Genomic DNA, 26,793 nt, shown 5'->3' with positions numbered 1-26,793 from the left:
CCATGCAGAGCTGCTGCTGCCCCTTTTCTCCTCACCCTCTGTCCGCCCTGCTTCCCAGTGTCCTGAGCCTGGATGCCCCACACAGCCGATGCCCTCCACCTCCTGCAGGTTCACCCCAGGCTCCACACTCCCTCCCTGCTGCCCCTTGGGGCATACCTGAGTGCCCATAGAGCGAGGGCCTGGGCTGGGGGGTCAGAGAATCACAGAATCCTTGGGGTTGGAAGGAACATCTGGAGATCACCAAGGCAGGGTCAGCTACAGCATGTTACACAGGAAGGCATCCAGGTTGGTTTTGAGTGTCTCCAGAGAAGGGGAGTCCACGATTTCCCTGGGCTGCCTGTTCCAGTTCTCTGCCACCCTCAATGTAAAGAAGTTCTTCCGCGTGTTGAAGTGGAACTTCTTCAGCTTTAGTTTATGGCAGTTTAGTTTGCTCTTTATCTTGTCACTGGGGACCACTGAAAAGAGTCCGGCACCATCCTCTTGACACCCACCTCTGTTCATATTTGTATGTACTGATTAGATTTGCTCTCTGGCTTCTCCTCTCTAGATTAAATAGGCCCAGCTCCTGAAGCCTCTCTTCGTAAGAGAGATATTCCCGACCCCGACCATCTTTGTCACAGGACCCTCTTCGGTAGCTCCTCATCTCTCTTGTCCTGAGGAGCCCAGAACTGGACATACTGTTCCAGATGTGGCCGAATAGAGGGGGACGATCCTCCAGCTGCAGTGACACGAAGATATCCAAGTTACGAAGAGAGGCAAGCCGGTCTCTCCTCAGACACAACCTCGGCTTTACGGGGTTTATTTAAACCTCGCTGGAACCGAGCGGCGACATTGACCCGCCGCTCCCCGCGGCCGCCGCCAGGTGGCGCTGCCCCGCCGTCCCTCCCTCAGGCCCGCCCGCCAAGGTGAGGCGCGCGAGGGGCGGGGCCGCGCGGCTGCGCCCCGCCCCCCCCGGCCGGCGCGTGCTGCCCGCAGCCTCCGCGAGCCCGCGGCAGCGGCAGCGCCCGGAGGGAGCGCGGGCCGCGGCGGACACGGACACCGGGAGCCAGACGGGAAGACAAGAGGAGAAGGAAAAGGCGTCCCTCAGCCGAGGGAGAAGCCCCGCGCCATGAGCCCCGACGAGAAGCCGCCGCCCGGTCGCTCCCGCGGTGACCGGCCGCCGCCACCTCAGCCCGCGGCCGGGCGATCCCGGCGGCGGGGTGGGCTCCTGGCGGAGATCCGTACGCCCATCCGCACGGAGCCCTTCCAGGAGCGCTACAGCCTCAGCCCTGGCCGGGAGCTCGGCAGGTGAGCGCTGTCTCCGCTGTCCCGGGCGGCGGGGGAAGGAGCGGGGCCGGGGGGCTGTGGCGCCCCACCCTCGGGGGTTCCCGGCAGGGCAGAGCCGTGTGCGGGGGCATCCAGCGGCGTCCGGCGGGGAGCTCTGCCCGCGCTGGGTCGGCTCCGAGGGCGCGCCCCTGGCGTTGGCTCGGCTGGAAGAGGCTGCTGGGAGGCAGCTGTACCTCGCAGCTGTCTGTCCCTCCTGCTGCTGAGAAGTCATCCTCGGCTCCCCAGCCTCGCGGATTTGGCTTGGAAGATGCTGTGGTTCCCTGGGAGCCCGTGTGGAGTAGGAGTAATCTAATGGTGGAACTTTATAAGGAGTTAAAGCTGGTTAAAATCTTGGGTTTGGAAGTGATTGGTTTGGAAGTGATTCCACATGTAAAGTTCAGTTCTTGTAGAATTTCAACACCTGGCTGATAGAAAGCAAGGTTTAGGTCAAAAAGTCTCATTGAGACGTTTTTGCATCTTGGGAACTACATATGTGGTATTTCAGCACCACTTAACCAATATTTTTGTCTGAAATTCTGTCTCTTCTTATTAAAAGAATGATAGTATTCTTAGAATTATGTGTGCTTCCTCCAAAGAGTGTTCCGATAAAAAAGATTAGATGGAATGCGACTGGATATATGGAAAGATATCCTTCTCAATGCGTGTTCTATTGCAAGTTATGCTCGCTGTGTAACTCAGTTTATACAGCAGCAAAACCAAGCCCTGTGGAAGTAAGGAGGAGTTTCAAGGCAAATGTAGCTGCTCTAAGTACCTCTAACAAGTATTTAGGTTGCCTAGGTGTTAGGTTAATGCTCACTTAGTAATTCTGATGTATCAGTAGAATAATACCTGTTTAAACATAGTGGTCTAAAGCATTCACATGGTAAGCAGGTGGGAGAAACATCCCATGGAACGAGAAAGCCCTTTGCAGATTGTTGTGACCACAATGTCCAAGGCCTGGAAACTGAAGATAACTAAATGCAAACCAGCCTAAATTCTAATAAACAGCCTGAAAGGCATAGGAGCAGTGTAGCAAAGAATGTCCTGGTATCACTGCTGTTTTGGTTTGTTTGGGTTTTTTTTGTATTGTAAGTTCAGATGACTTCAGAAAATATTCTGCAATTCTTCCATGGAATAAGCATTTCCCTCAGAGCTGGGTGATAGTCATTGGCCTAATCAGAGCATGGAATAGATGAAGGTTCCTTCTGGAACAAAAAAGTACAACTGAGATGATTTGCTTTACTCTACAAACAAGAATTAAGTATGGCTGAAAATCTTAGCCTGCAGTTTAAACAAGTAAATTGCAGCATGGATTTTTGTGTGGAATATTTTTTGAATATTTTAAAGATGACCTTCACATGAAGGCTGTGATTTTGCACCTGTTAAAATGAGTTAAGTGGTGGTTCTAAGTGCTTGCTTGGTTTTGAGCAACAGTTGCACATATTTTTGGTTCAGACCATCTCTCCTCAACTTCACAAGTGTTTTCACTATCTTGTCTTTTAGAATTTAGAAATCTCTGCATTTGAATGCATGTGCTTGATTTTTTATTCAACAGTTTTAAATTTATTTTTTTAAAAAGCAGATACTTCAGCTCAAATGCTCCCAATAGACTGTTTTTTGCCAACTCTGCTACAAAACGTAGGTGGAAAGTCTCTCTGCAACTTATAACTGTAATTTTATTGATAATTTATAAACACAAATTGTTTCACTTTTATATGTTCATAAATTGTGTAATTCTCTCTTTATGGGTAGAGTTTATCTTTATGAAGAACAAATTAGCACCCAAGTATGGCAGGTTTTTGTCTCGGATGAAAAGCAGTCCTTGTGCACACAACATAATCTATCTTGGCATTAAGATTTGGTAGAAAAAAGTTTATACACTCTGTATTTGTCCATCCCATTTCCCAGAATTAGAGAAACAGTCTAAAAGCTGAACTTTAGGTAGATTTGAGAGTACCAGCGTTCATATGTATTGGGTTTAAAACTGAGCACGTGGAGAAAGAAGCAAGTAGGTTGATCACCTTTGCTGAGATCAGGGCTGCTGCATGAGCTTAGCAGGTTTGTGTGGTCTTTGGCCTCCCATTCTGTCAGTCAACACATGTATGTTGAACTTCCCAGGGCACTTGGAGCCTGTGTTCTCTGGTCCCCTGCATTTGGAGGATGTGGGAAGAAAGTGGAACATGGCAAAATGTTAAGCCAATGTAGTTCTGGTAATGCAGGGAGGAGAGGCACGGGTGCTCTGGCCCCAGGTGGCACATTATGGAGCAAAAATCCTGGGGGAAGCAGTCCTGAAAGGCATGCACAAACCTAGGAGGAACTTGATCACAGTGTCACCAGAGGGACTTGGGTGCAAACCCGTGGGAAATCAGGCTTCATTAGTTCTGCTCACCAGAGAAAAAACTGATTTCAGAATGTAGAGCTTATGTGCTTCAGAAGGTGCTGCCTTGTTCAGAAGCTGAACCAGCATTTTCAAGTCTGTTGAAATACAGCTGTTGGGAAAGCCAGGTTCACTTGGGAAAAATGTAAAAAAATTCATTATAATGGCCACTTGGGAAAGGAAATTATTGCAAGTTCCTTAGGATGACATGGAAATAAAAGTTTTTAAATGGAATTATTTAATATATAACATTTTGGTCCAGTATCACAGCCTTAATAATTTTACTGTCCTCAAAATCACAATATTCTCACATACTGCACTTGCGTGAGGTTTGAAATCAAACTTACCTCTGATGATTGTTTTAAGGATGCCACTTCTCATTACCTCACTGAGATTCAAATGTTTTCAGACAGTGTTAGCTTGAGTTAGGTTAGTTTGAAGAAGTATAACCTTTGCAGAGGACACGGCACCAATTGCTTAACTCTTCCCCTTACCATTTGTGCTTGAGCCATAATTGTGCTGTAAAAAGGGGAACAATACATTTTTTACTACCAAGAGCTTCCTTAAGGAGTCTGCTGTAATTATATTTAGTTTCTTGGCTCATTTCTTTGAGAAAAAACCTTCTAATTGTAAACAAAGTATTCCTATGATATTAATTCTTCAGCTTGTTGATGGACTGTTGCACTCCTTTTTTATGTATGTTGGGGTTAACAATGTGAAACAATCTATGCACATACTGGAATTCATTTGGGTACAGAAAATAATACTCTTGATTCTAAAGGTGGGCTTGAGGATGGTATAAGTTGACTGGTCTGTCTTCTTTTGGAAGGTAGAAGTCACCTTAAATGATTGATCCACAATAAAATTATCTTCTAGCAAAATGTGTGCACGTATGTCAATGTGTCCAGTGCAATTCAGTTGTTTCTCCTTATTCCCAGTTTTTTGTTAAAGCATACAAGCTCATTCTCCACCCAAAAGTAAGAATAAGAAATATTGTAATCATCAAAGGAGTGTGAAATTTTCTTTGTTCCTGACTAGTCATGTGGCTGTAGTTTCATGTGCAGATAATGCATGTTGTTTTTTTTTTTTTTTTATTTCCCAAAAGAAAAACTGTGGCATGAACTTATATTTCTCAGGTAGCTTTCAGTAATGTGTGTCTTAGCACTACATGACACTTGTACCAATTTGTGCCATGACACAACTGTCCTCAGCTGCTCTCTGCAGTAGCACATCTGGGATGAAATAGCTGTGGAATAAAGCAAAAGTGGAAAAGAGGTGAAAATTGGAAGAGTTGCAAATAGTTGGTTTCGCCATTTGAGAATAAATTTATGTGAGTAATTTATTCCTGAGCACTAGAAATAGAATCCATGCACTTTGCTGTTTGGAAATCCAAAATTGTCAGGGGGAAAAAACCCACACTTCAGAAGAAATGTTTGATATGGGTTACTCATATCCAAAATTATTATCAAATAAACTGCACGTAGTATCGTGGATCTCAGAATTTGATTTTTTTTCCCTGAACTTTATAAAAACTAAGTATCTTCACAGGAAGAAGTTATTCCTTCATTTGTTATAGTGACAGTGTTTTATAAGTCACTTTAAAAATAAAGTTAGTTATTTTTAAATATTTAGTTAAGCTTAGTTATTTTTGTATATTGTAAATAAATTAGTACGGTTAGTTCTCTGTTGTTCTGAACCTAGGACAACAAAAATTAATTGGTGTGACATAAATATTCTTGCTTATCTGATTTGACATTTGATTTGTCATTTGACAATTTTCCTTTGAGCTATAATGTCTGCCTAATGAAACAATGCAAATTCTGTTGGCAATCTGAAAAGGTGACATTGAGCTTCTTTGTAATCAGATAAGATTTATCTTAAATCATAATTCTTGAATGAGACTCTTGTGAGGACTGAGAACTACTTAGAGTTTCCTATTCTTGTCTCCCTCCAAAGCATTTTTATTTATGATTGGATGCCTGCTAGTCTGTTTTCAGCTTGACAAATGTGCATTATGATTTTCATCTCAAAATTATTCTTCCTTCCATGCACTGTTCTCACTGCTAGCTCTTCTCAATACACTGAAGTAGTAATGATGTGATATTTTATATAATTTTTTTATAGTAAGTTCTGAAAAGCAGGATTTCAAGAAAAGCAAAGATTAAGTGTATGGAATGTATGCTTCATAAGAATTCTTGTTTATATCTGTCTTATCTACTATTCTGTCCCAATCAAAAAGGAATTCTTTACAATTTATCTGTTGGTCTAACCATATAGTGGATGCTATATTTGGATCTTAGCTCTGAAATTTTCTCAGACATGAATCTACATCACTGCACAGTGATTAGTTCTACTGGTTTATAAACATCAGGTTTGTCAAGTTTGATCTTTTTGGGGATCGTGTTCAGAAAAGATGAGTTCTAACAGGCAGTAGTTATAATAGCTCTAATTATAGGCATAACCATAAGGAATCTGGGCAGGATTCTTGGTCTGAAACAATTTAGAATTAGTGTTTGTCAGCCGGCTGAACTCCCGTGTAACCTGTCCTTTGAATGACGTCACCTGTCAGGCCTCTGGCCAGCTCAGCTAAACAGGACATACGTGGCCACACACAGTGGTGGCTCTTGCCTTTTCTTGCTGCTCCATGAATACTGTTTTATTTCCATAGTGACTAATGCACGGTGAATCGGCAACATCGGTACTCATTAGGCTAATTAACTTGTTTCCAGATAGATTTTGTACGTAGTTCAAAACAGCACAGTACTTGAAAGCTGTATTATTGAGATTTCAAACTTTTCTAAGCCACTTTCTCTAGGTCCTTCCTGATGCTAGAATTAAACGCTTTTGATTGCACTAAGGCAACATTCAAGAGGAAGTACACAGTGCATTCAGAGCCTATATAAGGAAAACAGAGAAGGCTGAACCCAGGCAGGGACCTAGATTTATTGCTGTAAGGCTTAGTATCTATCAGGTATTATAATTTGCTGTTAAAGGGGCTTCTCAATTTATTTTTATATGTTGTTTTCTGACAACATACCAGATGATTTTTTCTCTTCAGATTTTTTTTGGTGCTAAGAACTTGAACAAGTGTCTTAACACTTTTGATAAATGCATAGCTTTCTGTTGTACATAAATTTTGTGTTACCAAATTAGCTTCATGCATTTACAAACCTCAATAGTTTCGTCTTCATGTATGTATTAGTAATTAAGAATATTTTCCCAAAAACTTAGATTCAAGACATTGAAAGCATATTCTTACTGTTTGTCTACCTTCACCAGACATCTGGACTGTGCTGCCATCTACTCTTAATACCTGTTGTGCTGTAGATAATGTGCTTATGCAAAATATTATTCCTAGAGGAATAACTGTGGCTGTATCAGTGGTTACAAGTCCAATTATTTTATTGAGATTGCCTAGCAAATACCCACTTTGTGGGTACTTATTTGACTCGATTCATTTAGACTGTGTGATTTTGAAACAAATGCTTATTAAAAGCAAGCCAACCACAACTTTGTTTAGCCGTTATATTTCATGGATAGCAGTCTTCTGCCAGTAGGCTGGGAGAGTGAAAACTTTGACATGAGCTGAAGTAGTTAATTCTGTGAACTTCAATTTGGAGATGGGAGAGGCAAAACCCATAGTAATTGTATTCTAAAATAGATGAGGACTATTATTTTGGTTTCAGCAACCCTACAGAAAGTAAAGAACCAAAATAAAGATCTCAAAGCTATTCCTGCAGCTTTATAAAAAAATGTTTACATATAAATAAAAAAAGGTAGTTTTGATGATCATTATACCTGTATGGTAAGAACAAAGTAAGATTACTATACTTCAAAGTGTGAGAATTCATCATTGCATTAGTGAGAGGTATTAATTAAAATACCTTTTCAGTCTAAAAATCAGCAGTGTGTGAATGGAACTGAGCGGAGCAGGTGGTGTGGTACTCTTGCAGGGAAGTTTAGAGCAGCCACTTGTGCCAGAGTGCTGTGGGGGAAGTGGTGTGACACAAGCACTGCAGTGTGGTTTGAGCTGGCCTGGTGCATCATCAGGTGTGTGCTCTGCCGAGGTGACGCTCATTAATGTGGGCTAAGCACAGTGCTCAGCTCTCTGCTCTCCGTGCTCCTATTCACCTTGGCATTGCTGCAAAAATTGCGTTGCAGAGCTTGATGTTGGTCCTGTTAATCAAAAAACTCAGGCTGTTATCACTTGCAACATGCCATGGTGAAAATACAAAGTGCCATCTTGAAAAATGCAGAGTATGGATATTGCATGGCAAATGGAGCAGGATTCAATGAGAGTGCTGTTGCCTTGGATATGGTGGGATACTTCAGAAAACAATAACTGGGTTACTGTGAGGTAGTGAGAGAAAGCATAAATTGTTCATTTTTGCATTTTGATTTTGCCAGGTGTTTTAATTAAAGTTTTGAGGTTAATGTAATCTTGGGAACTAGCACAGCTTGTTTATTCTGTATTTTTGAAATACAATACATTGTTTGAATTGATTTGGGTTTTTTTTATTTCCTTATGTTTCATGGAGATTATTTATATTCTGGGCTGGGGATCATCACTCAGCAAGGCATCTTTCTAAATTCAGATTGCATCTTAAATGCACCCATTAGTAATGATTTGGTTCAAGTTTCCCAAAGCATTAATTTAAAAATTCAGTGTTAAGGCTGTCACTAAGGCATGTAAAACTAAATTCTTATTTAATTTCAGGGGAAAATTTGCAGTGGTGAAGAAGTGTATCCAGAAAGACACTGAAAGAGAGTTTGCAGCAAAATTCATGAGAAAAAGAAGAAAGGGCCAAGACTGTCGGATGGAAATAATCCACGAAATTGCAGTCCTTGAGCTGGCACAATGCAACCTTTGGGTCATTAACTTGCATGAAGTTTATGAAACTGCAACAGAGATGATTTTAGTCCTGGAATAGTAAGTATTAGTAATAATTCCTGAACAACTTTCTGCAGTATTCGCTTAAAAATAATAATGTGAAAATACTGTGTATCAGTGTGAACAATGTAAAAATTTTCATTGGTTGCCTGTTACCCTTGCTTAACTTCAAGAAGAATTACTAAGAAAATTATGATTACAAGAAGTTATGTGCAGTCTCATAACTACTTCAGATTATAACAGATTTCTCTAATTATGTAGTATCTTTCAAAGCTGAACTATAATTTATGCAGTTAAAGCATCTTTAATGAAATATGAACTCTGTACAGTCCCTTCATGTAAAAGAGGAAGAGGAGAGAAGCAGTGAGTATCTGTTCAAGAACTAAAGTTTATTCCATTGACATTGGCAAAGATGGGATGAAATCTGCTGTGGCTTTTTTTACCAGTTATAAAAAACGGTATTGAAAGCAACATCATTGCTACAAAAAAACTATTAAAACCCTACACAATTGCTTAAAGAGTATCTTTTTGGGGAAGGAAAGGGGGTGGATTGTGACTTAGAATGGTTTCTTTCAAAGAATGCTTGACTCTACATTTGTCTGTGTGGTTTTCTCCACTTGAGTTTGTCCAGATGGGTATTCCTGCAGCTGTTGTGACTGTTCATCTCATATGCCAATGGCTTTAGATAGTAAGGCATCTAGCTAGCTTCCAAGATTCACCCAAATACTTGTTGCTACTTAGCTCTACATTCTTGTTAAGCTCTATGGATTTTAAATTAGGAGAGGAAGAGTGAGGCTCAATAGTTCAGAAGTGACTTGTCTGTTAAGATACATCTATTTTGTGCAGCTCTTCTCTTACTTGATAGCAAAAATAAATGTTGAGAAATCTTGCACCCCAATTGCATCTTGTTTAGAAGTCAAAAGAAACTGTATCTTCAAAGCTCAGTGAAATGGAATGAGACCATGTCTCCTAAGGCAAAATTCCTTCTCGAATACATTTTTTAAACTTCATTGTGCCCTTAATGAAGTCATAATATGTGAAATATGTAAAAAGATAGAAGTATCTTTTATAATACATAGGTGTGACAGGGCTTCTGGGGTTTTAACTGCCGCTGCCGAAGACTCATAAATACCTGCTTTAAACACTAGCAGAAATTGAAACTCAAATACAGTTTCATTTTCTAGATCCTATAGGATTTAATATGAGCAGTGGATTCTAAATGAGCAATGAGTTTTGTGATAATTTCAATGCAAAATCCCTAGTTTTCTTTTAGAACTCAGTTTTCTTACAGTTGCAAAACTTTTAATCTGAAGTATTAACTAGGTTGTTAAGTAATTAGGAAAATTATTGGGTTTATATGCATCAAACAGCCATACCTCTTTTCAGATAAATAGCTGTGTGCTGGAGTTGTAAATTTCAAAGACAGTCTTTCCCTGACTTCAGCAAGTATGTCTGGATGCTTCTTTAATGTCAACATGTTCCAAAGACATGTTGCAACAAAACAGGTATGAATGTTAGTGAATTTCTGACATTCTGTATGCGGAGGATTAAAGAACATACCTAGACTGCAAGCTTCTCTAGGGCATTTCAGTTTCTATTAAGCTTGATGGTCTTTGTGGCAGATCTTTATCTCTTGAAGAAGTAAAACAAATACTTGATTTCGGCCACTAACTTCATCTGCTAAGATTTTAAAGTTTCTTGTCTTGATGTAGAATCTGTCATAAGCACTGAGGGTTTTGCCTTCAGGAAATGTTTTGCTTTCAGGAAGAGAAATATTAATGTTACGTGGAGGGTTGTCTTGCAAGCATTATCAGTTTTTGTCAGAAAACAAACTTAAAATTGGCCATGTTAATATTAAGTGTTGAACAGTGGGAAGCAAGGAGGCATTACAGCGTTGGCTTCAGCTGTAGCACAGCAAACTGGGGCTGTCTGCATCCACCCTCAACAGTCTCTGACTTTGGTTTGTTGTCCTTAATCAAGACCTCAGTCAGGGTATTTAAGTCAGAGTTGAAGGGGTAAGTAAGTCTGAAGGGGTAACAAAAAGCCTGAAATTAATCTGTGGGTCAGTTATGTTTTGTATTTCACTGAAAATTGAATGAAAAGAACCTGGAATTTTGCTGAAGAAGATAGAAGTACAATCTGGGAAACTTGATATATCAGGTATTAAAAGAAAAAAGCAAATTTGGTAACTTTTTGGATCGATACATGTATGCAACCTATCTGTTATCTTCCAATTTCTTTTGAAAGAAAGATCAGTAGAGCATTTGATGCTTAAGAACCAGTCTTTTTCATAAATGTTCATCACCATGTTTTTACACATCTATGGAAGGGATAGATGATACTAGTGGGTAATTAGTGGGTCAAATGTATAGAAACCTGTAAGTGGAGCTTCAAAAATCTTCATCATTAATATTTTGTTATGAAGAGCCTCTGAACTGAGCCAGAGCCTTGTGTAAGTACAGTAAACTTTTGTTATGTTTGCTTTAAAAAGAAGTTGTTGTCTTTATTATCTTGAAGACACAGTATTTATTTAATACACTGGATGAAGTGTTTTTTCACCTGTAGTTATGTGGACCAGGATAATGTGATGGACTTATATGTCCATTAATATTAATGGACTTATATAGCCTTGGACATGATTTATTGTCCAACTTACTGGAGGTGTAACTGGTTAAAACAAGAGTCTGCTGGCAGGAAGTGATCCATTTGGCATGGGATTCAACAGACAGAACTTGAAGCAGACCTGTAATCACAAATAACTGCTGCTCCAATGTTTGCATCTTGTCTATTTGAGTAGCAAGCAGAGTTGTTCTAGATAGCAGTCTCAAATCAAGACTGGAGGTCTAAAAAAAATTTAGGGAAAAACTTCTTGAATGGTCTTAGTTACCTTTCTTTGTGTTTCAGTTTTTGGGCTGCCTGTTTGGAAAGGTGAAGGCAAAAAAACCCATTTGTCTGAAAACTGAGAACTTTTAAGACCACTATCTACAATTTTATGTATTTGGATGCTTCTCTTCCCATGACCTCTTATCAGATACGGATTTACAGTTTTCTCAGGCTTTGGGGACATTGGTACATTACATTGCCTTACAGTGGAAACATTACCAGTAAGAGCACTTACTATCCAATGGAAGTCCTAGCCAAGGAAAGAGGTATGGCTGTCAGCAGCAGTGAGCATGAACCTTTGCTGGTAGTGTTACAACCACTGTGGTGTGAGCAGCTTGTACTGTAAGTTCCATGTACAGAAAGTACATGACTTTCCATCACCTTGCAGAGATAACCCTTTCAAGAAAGACTTTTGACAGAGTTGAATATTCAGGAAGTAAATTTTTGCCCATTGCAGACTGTATATAACTCAGCATTGAAATCAAGTGTATTTTAGGAATTGGTCTACATGTCTGTACTCCAGTGATTTGCATCCTTCAGAACACTAACTTAATGCCTGATCCATTAAAGCTGGGGGAATGCTTCATTTCTTCAGGTGACCTGAAATAGGTTTGTTCAATCTTTTTCTAATGATAAGTTAAATTACTGTGTTAGTGTCTCATAAGTGCACTTGAAAGAAGTTTGATGCTGAATTTCATACAGTTCATTGTTAAGGTATATTTCAAGGAAGATAAAGTAGTCTCCATTTAATCTAAAGTCAACATAATTGTAACAAAGATTAGTTCTCTAGACTTTCAAATGGCTTTTAGCTCATTTATGCTGCTAAGTAGTAATGAAGTGTTAGCATGCTTTTCATTGATGAAGAGGAGTTGGATTTCACTTGAAATGAGATAAATTAATGGCACAACAGTACTTTAATAAGTAAATTAAAATAGCTAAAGAATTATGGTTACCATAGCTTTCAAGTGTGGAAAGCCTTCTTTTGTCTCACATTTTTTTCATAAACTTAGCTAAGGAAGGGTGTACTAGAGAAATAATGCATTCTAAGTAACACTGGATTTCAAAATGTTTTGCCATTCAATATGTCCTTATCAACTTTTTTTTTTTTTTTTTTTTTCAAATTAAGATGGCCTGTTTTCCTAAAAACTTTATTGTCCTAAGGATAATTCTTTGCTTTTGTCCCCTAAGAACATTTTCTGACTGGCCCAGTCATTTGCTAAGTTATTTCATAATGGCAGTTAGAAAAATTAAAGTTTAATTAAAAATGGGTAAATATTATTAATGCCAGAGAAACTCCTGGTCTACATATATACAGAAATCATAACAGTGACAGTCCATGATACTTTGCTAGCAAGTATTTTGAGCCCTTCTATTGTTAGATTTTTTTTCCCCTGAAATCTAGCTCGGGAATACAAAATAGCTGACAGTGAAAGTATTGTTAAGGACCTTGGCAAAACTTGGAATAGGTGTGCAGGAGGATCTTTTTGGGAGTTCATTTTGACATTGTGCTTCCAACCACTTGTGACTGGCTTGGCTCACAGCTGCCTGACTGTTTTGCTTAAGGGAATCCATTAAGTTCACTCCACAGCAACAATACACAAAACAGTCTTGCAGTATCAAATTTCCATGTGTTCTTGTAAAGGGTTACTGGTTACTTGTTTGAATGTGGTATTTTTTGGACAGAATGAATTGTCCAGAAGGAGCTGTTCCATCAGCATCCTAAATAGCAAAGTTCAGATCAAAAACCAAAACATTGCATGTGAAGTCGCCTTCCCATGTGAAACTATTTTGTAAAGCCAAGTGTCTCTGGTAGCTGAGAATGGCAGTGTCTCGTAAGTTATGAAGTGGGTGTGCATGTGTGAGGGCTGTATTTGCATGTCTCACTCTTAAAAATGCTGATGAGCCCTGGCATCTTCAGAAGTACAGGGAGGGACTTAAATATTTTTTTTTTTAAAATAAAGTTTCTGGAGCAAGGGTTTTCTACGCTCACATTGGTAGCACTTGATTTCACTGATGGGACATTACTTCAGCTTTTATTGCCTTTTAACACCTATAATTCAGAGTTCTTTAAGTGTCATATTAAAATTCTAGGTAGCCTACATTTTAGCATTGGTATTTACCTCCGTTTTAATTAAGTTACACTAATAAACAAATTGTAACAGATGCCTACCAAATAGACATAAAGCAATCAGGGCTTTATAAGGCCCCCCACCCTCAACTTCCACTATTTTTCCAGCTGGTCTATTAAATGTAAAGTGTGATCCTGTGTTTTGGGTATAAATCCAGTTTCACTGAATGAAATAGCAGAAGTATTTTTTCCTTATTTGAAGTGGCAGAGCTTTACCAGCAAAATCTCAGAGTTATTGCTATAAAACATAGCTTGTTAGTAATTTTTGTAGTAGATCTTATCACTGTATATGCATTATAATTCACTACTACAAGGAATTAAATCACTCTTCAAGTAACATATTATGGCATTCTTATGGCAGAAAGTTTAATTTATGGGTTGCAGTAGATCTTTTTATATTCTTATCTGGAAAATCCAACTGATGTTCCTTTTTCAAGGAATTTGGTTTAGGATATTATAATACACTAGCTGATCTTCATTTTAAAAACGTCATTAATATTTGAATCCTATTCAAAGCTGAAATATTACTATTTCCATGAATAAAATAAAAATGGACTGAAGAAAGATGTGATAGTGTCAGGCACATGAAATTTTTCAAAACTAATTATAGTATTAATATTCCTTTGAAAAACTTATTCTTGAGCTCTATTATCTTTGATATATAATGCAGAAAAATAATTATTTAATAGAGGGTTTTTTTGAAAGAAAATCTTAGTTTAATAAATCAAATTGCATTGCTGTACCAGTTAGCCAGCATATAGGACAGAAGTGTAAAACTCTTTAGAAAAGGTTAAGCTTTAACTTTCTTTTAATTTAATTTTGTAAGACCATTTGTGTGGAAATTTTAAAATAATAGCAGTGAGAATACCTTGGACCCCAGAAAACTTTTTTTTTTTAAACCATGAGGATTTTGAAAGTACTAGAACTGTAGCAGCAAAGTTAGCATAAGCAAAATGAAAATTTGAGTATATTTTAGTGTTCTTTTTCTGGGGGTACACAATTGAAATGCATCATTTTTGTAGAACTCTCATTTGCTGTTATATTCATGTTGAACGTACCTGGCTGTCTTCAGGATAGCCTAGGCAGTACAATTCATTGGAAAAAATGAAGCAGAGGCAGAGTAGATGCGTTGGCATCAGTAAAGATTAATTCTTGTGCAAAGTCATTTTTGCATGTCACGGTTTGGTGTAACTGGAGAGGATTCTGCCCTTGAGGGTTTCGCCACCTTTCCCTAAGGGGTGATTATAGAATTGCATGCAGAACAAAGGGTGTGTGTGTGCTGATTTCATAGAAGGAGTTCAACAAGCCATATGCAAAGTGGCCCCCCATTCTAACATTCTTATGCCCGTTCTTGTTTTAAGATGGAGCCTCTGTTCAGTTTATTTTACTTCTGATAATACAGGGTTATATTGTAAAACAGTTTTAGTTCTCTAGAGCCATTGCTATACAGAGCTAGTACTGCATGTAGCTTCAGAGTACTTTAAAAACATTCATTCATATCTAGTTATTTTTATATTTTTTGTTATTCTGTTATTTGTTTAAACACATATAAACAAAAGAGGATGCAAGCTGAGAGCTAAAATTTTTGGAGCTATTTTTATATGAAAGTTTAGAAACTTAATGCATCCCTGTATACCAGAGACTTCATAAACAATTCAGTTGCAGACTTTACATTTATTCTTTTGAGTATGTGCAAAGTGTTTTGAGGAGGATGGGAGATGGCACTGCTTTGCTCTATGTTTGCAAAGATTTGCCTTGGCCAAATTTCCATGTAGTTTCATAGGAAGAGCAAAAGGCACATCTTTTATGAAAACGCTGTCCTCAAACAATTGTGGCATTCATCTGCAATCAAAGTCAGTAGTGTTTCAAAAGTAATCACCAAAATTTCTGTATTATTTATATTCTCTAACCCAAATGACTAAAATCTTTGCCTCTTTCCAAAGCTACCATACTGCAGAAAACACTTCCAAGGCTGTAAACCTTGCCAAATGTCTAATAACTGAAAATACCACAATTGGATTATACCTCCTGCTGATATTGCCTATACAAAAAATAAAAGTGTGAATAGGGTCAAATGGGTGCTGTAACTTAGTCTCTGAACTAACAGTACTCCTGCTGTTCCACAGTGCTGCTGGAGGTGAAATCTTTGACCAGTGTGTGGCTGAAAGAGAGGAGGCCTTCAAAGAAAAAGATGTTAAGCGACTTATGAAGCAGATATTAGAAGGAGTTTCATTCTTGCACAGGAACAATGTTGTTCATCTTGACTTAAAGGTAGGATTGCTGCTGTATTTTTCTTAATTGCTTTCTCATCTGTTGACTTTCTTGCTGGTAATATATCACACTAATGTCAATTTGCAATTAGCACGATTTTACCTAATTATACCTTGAATGATAAAATTAAACTTTTGGGATAGAGTAGCCACCAGATCTGCAAGCCTTTTGGGGAGTTTCTATGATTATATTAAATATAAACTTAATTTGATTAACTGAAATGTAATCAATTCAAAAGTCAATTTGCCTTGTACCTTAAACTGCAGAGAAGTGCTTTGGGTAAGACCTGACTCATTTCTACATTGCAGTAAAAATGTGTGGGTATTATATGGCCATTGAAAACCAGGTTTGATTTTTGTATTGACTTGAGTTTTAATGAAGAAGAAGGGTGGTAGTGACACTGCTGGAATAAAGTATAACGTTTCAGAAGGAAATATTCAAACAGGACTAGTAAATTAATGTGTGAAGTACATTTATGAAGAGACCAGCATTTTCTTCCTCTTTTTTTCCCAGTTACTGTTAAACCTAATTTAAATGTGTGTCATTTGCTGACAGAGTTGGCTGACACACTATTGGTATACAAATTATCATTATTTACTGAAACAAGTATTTTTTCTTATTGAAAAATAGTTTTGACCCAAATCAAGTGAAAAGTACAGTTGCCATCCCATGAAATCTTATGGTCAAAAAGGGAGTTGTAACAGGGGACCAGAGAACTATCTTCTCCTATGGGCAGCAAGCTCCAGTTAATTTTATTTAGCTTCTATCCATGCACTCATATGGAAGATGCAACTGTATCTCATTATGAGGTTGAACTAGTTTATTACTAAGCAAGGCAATATAAAAAGTAACTTGCAATACATTTTTTTAAATTATATTTACATGTCCTAATCTCATATTTACCAAGTATATTGTAAGCTGCTGCATGTTTGTTCTGTTGCTGAGATCCTTACTTATGCTTAGCTGCATTTTGGCACTATTATAAGCTTACCAGTAGATTCCAGTATCAAGCTGTATGTGCTTGATATATAACTTAGCACATCATGAACCATTCATCAGCTAAAGTAAATGAGTCATATTTGTACACAAACAGGTCACCAGCCTGGTTTTCCAAATGTTTATTCAAATTTTATGTAGAATTCTTTAAAATTCTGATAGAGTCATACACACAGAATATTAATAATTGTACTGAAAGTATTAATAAAACAATTTTAGCAAATGATGTGAGAATAAGTGTTCAGAAAGATTAAAAATGAGCAGTTAGAATTCCTCAAAGTTCCAGTGTGCTTAAACAAGATACTCAGAGTTTCATTGGTTGGCCATTGAATTTCTTTTAAGCAAAGTGGGTAAAATTAAATGTCTTTTGTGGACAGTATATATTTATATATGTTTGTAGTTAAAGTTGTGGTGTTTCTTAGCATCATCAGCTGGATATCTGTAAGTGGAAATGTGATGTGTTTTATATGACTACGGTACTTCTTTGCAAAAGTAGACTTGTTGATTACGGATTTAGTCAGGAAAATAAATTTATAAAAAGCTTACTTAAAAACTTTCCAACTGGTCAGAAAACTTATGCTTTAACATGGAGCATATGCAGCTCTCACTGAAAAATCCAGCATTGTTTTGCTGCCTCGCAGAAGTACATTAGCAGAGGAAATTGTCTAGTGATTGAGGTTAATGAACATGTTTATACATTACTGCAGTGTGCAATGTGTGTTTAATTGGAGTCCTACTTGCTGTGTGATGACCTTCATGATACATAAAACTACCTTTTGCAAAATAAGGTTTATGGAAGTCTTCAAAGTATTGGCAAATGAAAATGATGGAAATGATAGAATTAAAACCCATGACTTGCAAAGATTAATTGGTCCACATGCTTTTTAACACTTTTAAAAAGGACCCATTTTTGACAGAACTCAAAAAGTTGGGTGCTTGCTTCAGCCACATATCTATTAACCCACAGTCCTCATCTTCTGTTGTGTCATGTGTCTCATGCTACTTTAACTTGTGGCTTAAAGCACCATGGACTTTACTAAGTACTTTGTTTGTGATGACATTTGGAAAACTTATGTATGTTTACTGTTGCTATGCATTGTGTTTGCCAATAGCAAAGTTTACAAATTCTTGCTAAAATGGGTCTTTTTGTGCTATTAGTTTCACCTTTGTGTCTCTAAAGATTTCCATTTCATTTGTCTGTTACAAGTTTCTTTGTAAAAGTTCATCCAATTTTCTATATGTTGCACCTTCAAAAAAAAGTTAAATTATACCCCCAGAAGAATTTAAACCCAAGTGGTTGTCTATATGTAATTGTCAGCTTAATATTTATGTTATAAATCTAAAGAACCAGATCTGTAACACTTACAGCCACCTTGCTTTAGTTTCTCTTTGCCCTCTGAATAGATACAAGATTTTTCCTGAGACTAAACACTGCAGAAAGAAATGGGGTATTTGGATGTGGCTTAGCAAGGTAGTCACCTGATCATTTATTTCCAAAAGCATGGTTCTACTGAAAGATGGTTGAAATGTGTCTTGTTTTTAATAGCAAAATACAATTATGTAGCCTAGTTTTGACTTGGATAAAGAGAAAATATAATGCTACCAAGTGCAAATTAATTATCACTTGACATTATTGTGTTGATGCTATTTAATTTGCAGGGTGTGCACAGATTGTAGTCAGGAGTCTTTCATCTCCTCTTAATGGTGCTTAAAAGCTGCAGAGTAAGGGAAGTCTCTATGAGTTCCCATTTGCTGTTTGACTTAATCTTGAATTGGTGTTCGGTAAAACCTTAAGGTAGTAGGGGAATGGAAGAGAATTTAAGCAGGTGTGGGGGCTGAGGAGGAAGATATGGGGGTCCTTCACTTGTTTTAGAATCAGCCTCATTTAGTATCTTTAAGACATAATGCTGGGGTATCTCAGCTAGTCCATTTTTCCTGTTTCTGACCATTATTTCTTGGATAATTCCTGTCTTCTAGGGATCTGAGGTTTTTTGAATATTATATAATTAGATAACCTGGAACATTAATGAAATTAGTGTAAAAACAGGACCTTTATGTGTGTCCTTAGTCTTTATGTATCTTCTTGAAACCAACTGAAGATACAAGAAATAAGAGGATCTAAATGGAACCTTTAAACCTTGCTGCAGTAGAGGGAGAGATCTCCAAACATTGTCATTTGATGGCTTCCATCAAAAATTTCAATAATGCTTGAGGGTAAAAGTGAAGGACCCTTTTTAAAATGGCCATCAGGAGAGCCCCCCCCCCCCCCCCCCCCCCCCCCCCCCTCCAGCCCCCCCCCCTGCCCCCCCCCCCCCCCCCACCCCCCCCCCCCCCTCCCCTCCTGTCTTTGTGAGCTGACTGGCATTAGGCAAACCTAGATGTATTGTAGCAGAGTAAAACCAAAGAGAAACAGTATTACAGATGTGAGGAAATGATCTTCCCTTCCTTAAAGTTTGAGTAATGGTGTCGAGCTGAAAACTATGGGGAGTTCAAAGTTATGGCTTCAAGGTTTCATGCTGGTGTTTAGGCTGGCACTTGACAAGAATCCCATAATGATTCCTTAAAACAAGAAAATTACTGGTATTTCATTAAGAATTGATTTAGAGTTATGACTCAATTCATACTGTAGACCCTGTCTACAGTATGAATTGAGTGTTTTGTATAAGATTTTAAAAACCCCAAAAACTACTTCTGGCAACTGCTTTATCTATTAAAATGTTAAAATACAGGGCTGAAGGGTTTCACAAAAGTTTTCCATTAAAAAATTTTCCTCATTTAAATACAGAGAACAAACACTTTTCTCATGCTTTTAATTTGACTCTTCACAACATAACTAAATTTCTCACTGGGAATAACATCTGAGAGGCTAATGAGGGAGGCATGGTCAGCTTTTTTGGATGTTTTCTTTTATAATACAAATAAAGAATATCAAATCTGAACTATAAAGAATGTGGGAATGTGCAGCTCCAAAAGCTTTTGTATTGCCACCAGATCCCAATTTGTAAAGAAAATGAAAAAAGAGCTATTCTTAATATGTAGGTTTACAAACAAAAAATAAATTGACAACATCATGGAGTTAGTTTCAAATAACAGTTTACTCTGTAGGAATCAAAAAACTTGACCATATTCAGGTCTTGCAGTGAGGAGAACTGGCCCAAGTTTTTTAAAACATTCTTGCCCAGGTTTATTTCCTTATTTAAAATCAAGGCTGTTAATGTGAGAGCTTGTTGTCATGAGTGACTCTGGGGATGGAGGACAGAGCAGCTCTGTGATTAGAGAAGAAGTATAGATGTTGGTGTTACTCCAGCTGGATTATCAATCAGTGGTTGCTTTGCTGTTCTTACTCTTTTGTCCTCCCTATTCAACCACCCTGATGCAAGATGATCCAGGTCCCCAATAAAGACTCCTTCACTTTTATGTAACTTGGGCTCATTAGAAACATGAATGCAGTGTCAGTTGTCAGCACTACCATTTGGAGAAGTTAATGATAAAACCCAGTATAATCACTGTTCTGGGGGTAGGGAAAGTCAAACTTTCTTTTTTTTTTTTGGCAACAATATGCTTCAGTGGCAAAAATTTTTATTAAATTGAGCTAGCATTTAAAATAGTAACGAACTTCTTAGTGACCACAAAGGTGCTTTGAAGGAAGACAGCCAAGATCTGGTGACGTCAGTGCAAACAAGTTTATCCAAAGGTGATGCTCTTAAAAACCTGTTTTTCAGGCTGCTATATTTTTTTTAAACTGTTCTTCAGTTAGTATTCTGTAATACAGTTGTTTGTACTTTGAACAGTATTCAGGTTGGTTGCAACAGACTTTTAAACAGGTGCAGTCAAAATAGTTTTGTGTGTTCAGGGTTTTTAAAATGATTGGGTGTTTTTGGACACCCTTCAAAGGGAGGTATTTTACACCATCTATTGGAAGATTCAAGGAGGGAAGGGGAGTTAAAAAGGTGATACAAAGGACTAAAGGTACAAATGTGGAGGTGCTTACATGCTATTGTTAAATGTCAGCTATTGGCATATATTTCCAATGTGTTCTAAGCTAACAAAGATTTGATTCTCAATTCTAAATGGAAAATCCTGCCACTCCTTTTAGCCTACGTGTCTCTTCAAAATCCCCTTGAGGGGATTACATAAATGATCCAGGATATCATACTTATCACAGAGACACTCTTGCTGATCATGGTCTAAAATTATTATGCAGTATGATGTCATAGTTTTGGTCATTATTGTCATTAGTTTTGGGTGATCCAAAAAGTGTCCTTCTCTTGTTTTTCAGCCCCAAAATATTCTGCTAACCAGTAAGTCTCCTCTGGGAGATGTTAAGATAGTAGATTTTGGCCTTTCCAGAATAATGAAGAGCAGTGAGGAGCTAAGAGAAATCATGGGAACTCCAGAATATGTAGGTAAGTTGTTACTATAGGAATGATAACTAGTCCAGGCATCTGGGGAGCGAAAAGCGAATGTGGAGCATGCCAGCCTGGCTGTGTAGTTGCTGTGTTGCAAGATGCAGTTATTGCTTGGACATGCTACTGCTGTCAAAGGTAGGACTGGCAAGTCTTGCCAGTCTAATGAACTATGATTGTGTGCTTATGTTGAAGACTTGCTTTAGACAATTCTTACCAGTAGTGAGAACTAGTATTACTTGGATTAAAAGTTTAAATTCACATACTCAGTCTCTGAATACAATATTTTGCCAAGTGTTAAGTTTTCTATTTTTATTTTTTTTTAAAGCCCGAACCACTCCAGGCCTTGAACATATACTTGAAAATATCTTTAAGTTGTGTGATATATCTTCATAGTTATGGGTTACAGTGCTGGAATATGCAATGTTGGCTATTTCTGTTTTGTCTGCAAGAAATTTGTATAGATTCCTTAACTGGGAAGGAGACTGGCCTGGCTTCTGAAGATGACAATAAAAGGGAAACGTGTTTTTTCACTTAAAAACAATGAATGATAGAAACCACTTAAATAACCTGAACAGAAGTATCTTGATTTCAAAAGACTGTCATGCTTCAAATGGCTTATCTTAAATTTTACCACATGATCATTATCACATTTTTTAGCTCTAATGTAATTTCTGCATATGACAAAACTCACTTTTTTTTTTTCCCTGAATAGCTCCTGAAATTCTGAGTTATGATCCAATCAGTACAGCAACTGATATGTGGTAAGTGTAACAAATAAATGGTCATCACAGCTTTACCAAAAAGGGTTGTTCTTTGGGGATTTGTTTGTTTACTTTTAAGAAAAAAAGGCTAATTAAAAAACTTTTTTTTACTTTTAATTTAGGAGCATTGGAGTACTGGCATATGTTATGCTGACAGGGATATCACCTTTCCTGGGGGATGATAAACAAGAAACGTTCTTAAATATATCTCAAATGAACGTAAGTTACTCTGGAGAGGACTTTGACCTTGTATCAGAGTCTGCTGTGGATTTCATCAAAACTCTGCTGGTTAAGAAACCTGAGTAAGTAAAATACCCAATCGTATAGGCTAATATGTCAGACTGACTTAATTTTAAGTGTAGCAAGTGCTAGTGTTTTAATTTTTAAAGTATAAGGGGACTTTGATTTCATTGTATTATTACTTTCTATATATACGAGAAGATAGTTCCTCCATTTCCATCCAAGCTTGTATATTCCAAATGATGTCCAGGTGTCAATAATTAAAACTCAAATTACTTTCAGAAAACTGTTTGAACTGTAGCTTGTAGCAGTGAACAGTGCACCCATTCTTCTTGCAGGTACTTTACTGAAATCTTTTAAATTAACTGAGCTTTGAGTCCTTAATTTTGGATGGGTTGGTAGAGAACCTTGCCTTTTCTGCTTCATTAGTACACTTTTCTTAATGGGTAGCAAACTGGAAATTCCTGCTTCCCAAATAAAATAGGTGTTTTCTGTGGAACTTTACCAGTTCTTCATGGGACATGCCAGCTATTGAAATTGCCTACTGCTTGTCTCTGGGAATAACTGAAGAATGTAAAAGTTGGATAATTTTTCTATATATAAAAAGTATAAATTTCAGAAGTTGTTTGGCAACATGGAAGCATAAACTCATATTTAGGGATCTACAGATTTCTTTATTTTAAATGCTAGGAGTTCATCTATTTGAACTGCTGTGGTCTTTTTTGGTAAAAGATAGCTGTCAGTGTTTTTTTTTTAATCTATCTGTCTTTAATACAGTCATATCCTTGGAATAATTTTTGGCGATCTCTTCAGCAAGATTCTGAATTTTGTATTCATTTGCACATTTATTTTAATACTTTCCTTCCTCTGCAGGGACCGGGCAACTGCTGAAGAATGTCTTCAACATCCATGGTTAGAACAAAGTGATAATCCTGCTTGCAGGGCTTGGAATAAGAGTACAGAAGGGGAGACCAGTGATGCCATCCAGAAAGATGCGGATTCTGCCTCTGAACAATCAGTAGATGTTGAGAAGACTGGAGAGGAAGAATCAATAGTGACAGAAGAACTAATTGTAGTGGCTTCATACACACTGGGACAATGTAGGCAGTCAGAAAAAGAAAAAGTAACTGAGCAGAAAGCCATTTCCAAACGATTTAAATTTGAGGAACCATTACTGCAGGAAATACCAGGAGAATTCATTTACTGAACTGTGTGGAGCTTCATAGCTATAACTGGAAGGCAGTTTTTTCTACTAAACGAAAGTATTCTAGACAAGTGAATTTCTGATATGCAATAAATATTCTAGATAAAAGAAAGTGTTTATAAATGGCATACAACAAAAATGTGCCAAGTTCTTATTTTCATGGAACTGATAAGATTTCAAGTGGCTGACAGGAATTTAACAAAGAGGATAAGCTTATTTTTGTTTTTAATTTTTATTTCTTTTGTTGTTGTTGTTGTTATTGATTGGTAACAGAGTTTTTGTTAATTGTTCCAGTGTTCTTGAGAAGTTGACACTGGAAGTGTTTTGGTGACAGATGTCAATAGGAGTATTTTAGGATATGTTTTGGTATTTAATGCAAATATATAATGCTGGGTTTTCCTCAAACGCCTCCTGACTTCAGTGGAACTATCTGCTCATCTAAAACTTGTATGAGAGGAGAATTTGATCACCTGGTTTGATATACAGATTTCAAAATCATCCTGTGTGTATTTCTTTGTTTACATCAGGTCAAAGACCCAGACCTCTCTGGTGTGCAGCTGAATAGTGAGCTGAGCTTCTCTAGGCAGAGATGCACATGCCCCACTGGTAAAGAAATCTGTATTGGTGTTACGTCTGATTTGGGAGCGCAGTAAAATCCTGCTCCTGAATGTGATGTATTTGCTTATTTCAGTCACTTGTGAGCCAGCAGAGATTGTTCCTTTCGCCTCCTGTGTTGGGTGAGATGTGCCAATAGAATCCAGCTCAGTGTGGCCACAGAGTGCTGATGAGAGGAAAAAAGAGCAACAGTCTGATGTAGCTCCTCTGAGGTTATTGAAGTTCTTTCCACTGACTTTACCATGTTAGGTTAGACAGTTTGTCCAGCTAATCACCCCTTGATTCCACTTCCCCCAGGACCACCTGGGGTTTTACTGGGATCATGAAGTCATTTCTACCTTCTTTCTGTTCCTCTAACTGCTGCTTTAAGGAAAAAAAGGAACATCCTTAGGCTAAATTGCTATTGTTCAATATAGCTGTCAGATGAGGAAGAAGATACTGCTTCTTCTGAAACAGTGAAGCACAGCTCATGCCTCCTGCTTCCTGGTCACTCTCCCTTAGACACTTGGAAATACAGCATGTTATGTGGCTGGGCAGAGTGGGATTAGGGAGCAGTATGGATGGGTCATAGTTCTCAATGGATGCAGTCCCTCAGAGGACAAAGCTGGCACCAACTGGGCATCAAAACTGAGTGGTTTTTGCAATGTACAGATCTGAGGATCTTGGACTGAGTCCTAGTTTTCTAAGAAATCTTTCATACTGATGTTGTTCCAAAGTTTAATTTTTATGTATGGAAGTTTAGTACTATTATATTGCATACTGTTAACTATTCAACTATTTATTTGGTTTCCTTATTCTGTTCCTTTGTAATAAACTCTGACAAAAGTTTTCTTCCTAGAAAACAGTGAATAGAAACTTTTGAGCTAATTTTTCCTTTTTTTTTTCCATGTTGGTACACACTTTCTAATTTCAAATGTATCGAATGTTCTTACTCCATTTAGTGAACAGGGGTTCAGGGCTCTGTGCTAATGTTACAGCTCCTCCTTCACACAAAAGTTAAATGGCTTAATAAGAGCAGAAGTACTGGGGTGATCTGATCAGCATGGCTGGAAAGGTGGGGGAAAAGCACTAGTACAGAAGAAAGCTGAACTAAAAGCAGTGGGAAAATGGGTGTTTTTCCATAAGACTTCATTGCCAGAGATTGGGCTGCCTTTACTTCAAGCCACATCAGGGAAATTGCACCTAAATTAAACTGTTTTATCAAGCTTCTTTCCCTATGGAATTATATATTGAGTGTTGATGTAGGTAGGGCAGCTTCTCGTTCCTCAAAGGTGTTCATATAAGAAAACAGCCCATGGTGCTCAGAACTGAGTTTGGATGTGTTTTATATTGTAATGCAGAGATGCCTTTCACACTCTGGAGAAAGGAGTCAGTTGCTGGACAGCTCTTGCTGGCTCTCAGCAGGAGAATCTTGGAGCCAACAGCATATCTGTGCTATCTGGATGTTTCTGGACACAGACAGGAGCTGACCCTACCTACAATGCTGTTTCAGCCTTGTTAGGCAGGACAGTACCGTCATGGGTGTCTTTCTTTTACTCTCCAGTCATTTGCCCAAGACAAATTGCTTTGGTGAGGGGACATTGATTCATGGAATTCTTCTGTGCAAGATTGCAATTTCTCCCATCTTCCACCATTGCCATTTTGACATTTTTTTCCCCACATTCATGCTTATTTTACTAAGTTGAGCAGAGCAGTGAGGTTGAAGCATGTTCACACCCTACCCTTACAAAACAATATGTTGCACACATAAATGTTTAACATCTGGTTGCCTACAGCAAACTATTTGAGAGATGTATACCCATTTCACTTCCTCTTTGTAACCACAGATCATGTCTCAGATTGAGACTGGTATTAATGGTGAAGAGTAGGTGCTGAGCAGTATACATTTTGTCCTATATACACTGTTTTTAATGTATGACAGTGAAGCATAACATGTATACATGAAATGCATACTTACTTCAAGGCCAGCTTTTCTGGAATTGGCTGCTTTGAGATTTCCAGTGGGCTGCATTTCTGTTTAGCTCTTTGTGCCTTAAGGTGGTTTTATACAGTGTTTTTTAACGTCATTAAGAATTTGTATAAAGTTGTGGAAGTTTAATAGTGTAAGTTATAAACGAGGCATCTTAGATTCACCCTATAACAGGGAAAAATTTCCATATTGTTTAACTGCAGGACTATCAGCCTTGAGGGTGTTTCTGTTCCACTGAGTGTAGGTAAAGCTGCAAACGAGGTGTTCTTACCCTGTGCTGTAGGAAGGGGCTGTTGCAGTCAGTGTTCTTGAGCTCAGTTACGAGTGAAGTAAGTGTCACATCAATTAGACTGGGAACAAACCATGAGCTGTGAGGAACAGCCGGTTTCTGCAGCTCCATGAATACAGGGTACTGTGTGTATGTAGACAGGTCATCTGGGAAAAGCTGCTGTGTTCATGGGGGGAAGGGGCTGCTTGTGGAGAAAGAATCAGCTCCTTGGACCTTGTGGGCAATGCTCTCCCAGTCCCCACTCTCCAGACTGAGCTTGTGCTGGCTGCCTTTGTAGCACGGGCTGCATGGCTGCTGTTTGCTCAGATGCAGGATGCTGAAGGAATGGAAGGGCCGATGTTCCTACAAAGCTGTTATCTGTGATTCATGGAAGAGCCATGAACTGTATCAATAGGAGGAGTAGGTCCAAGGCCTTCTTTCAGTTGTTGGAATAAACAGCAAAGTCCAAACGAAAA

At 38.2% G+C, this 26,793-nt stretch overlaps 1 protein-coding gene across 1 annotated transcript; it reads left to right on the top strand.

The window, feature by feature from the left end:
• Window positions 1-951: 951 nt before the first annotated feature.
• Window positions 952-26,793, top strand: STK17A (serine/threonine kinase 17a). Its single transcript, XM_058833076.1, has 7 exons — window positions 952-1,287; window positions 8,400-8,612; window positions 15,711-15,855; window positions 21,131-21,257; window positions 21,973-22,021; window positions 22,144-22,323; window positions 23,135-26,793. Exons 1-7 carry the CDS (start codon window positions 1,109-1,111, stop codon window positions 23,466-23,468), a joined length of 1,227 nt encoding a protein of 408 aa, XP_058689059.1. The 5' UTR covers window positions 952-1,108; the 3' UTR covers window positions 23,469-26,793.

This window comes from Poecile atricapillus, chromosome 2 (assembly GCF_030490865.1).
Source record: "Poecile atricapillus isolate bPoeAtr1 chromosome 2, bPoeAtr1.hap1, whole genome shotgun sequence".
NCBI lineage: Eukaryota > Metazoa > Chordata > Aves > Passeriformes > Paridae > Poecile > Poecile atricapillus.
Note: the sequence above shows the minus strand (reverse complement) of the source record. Positions and strands in the feature narration are given on the sequence as shown.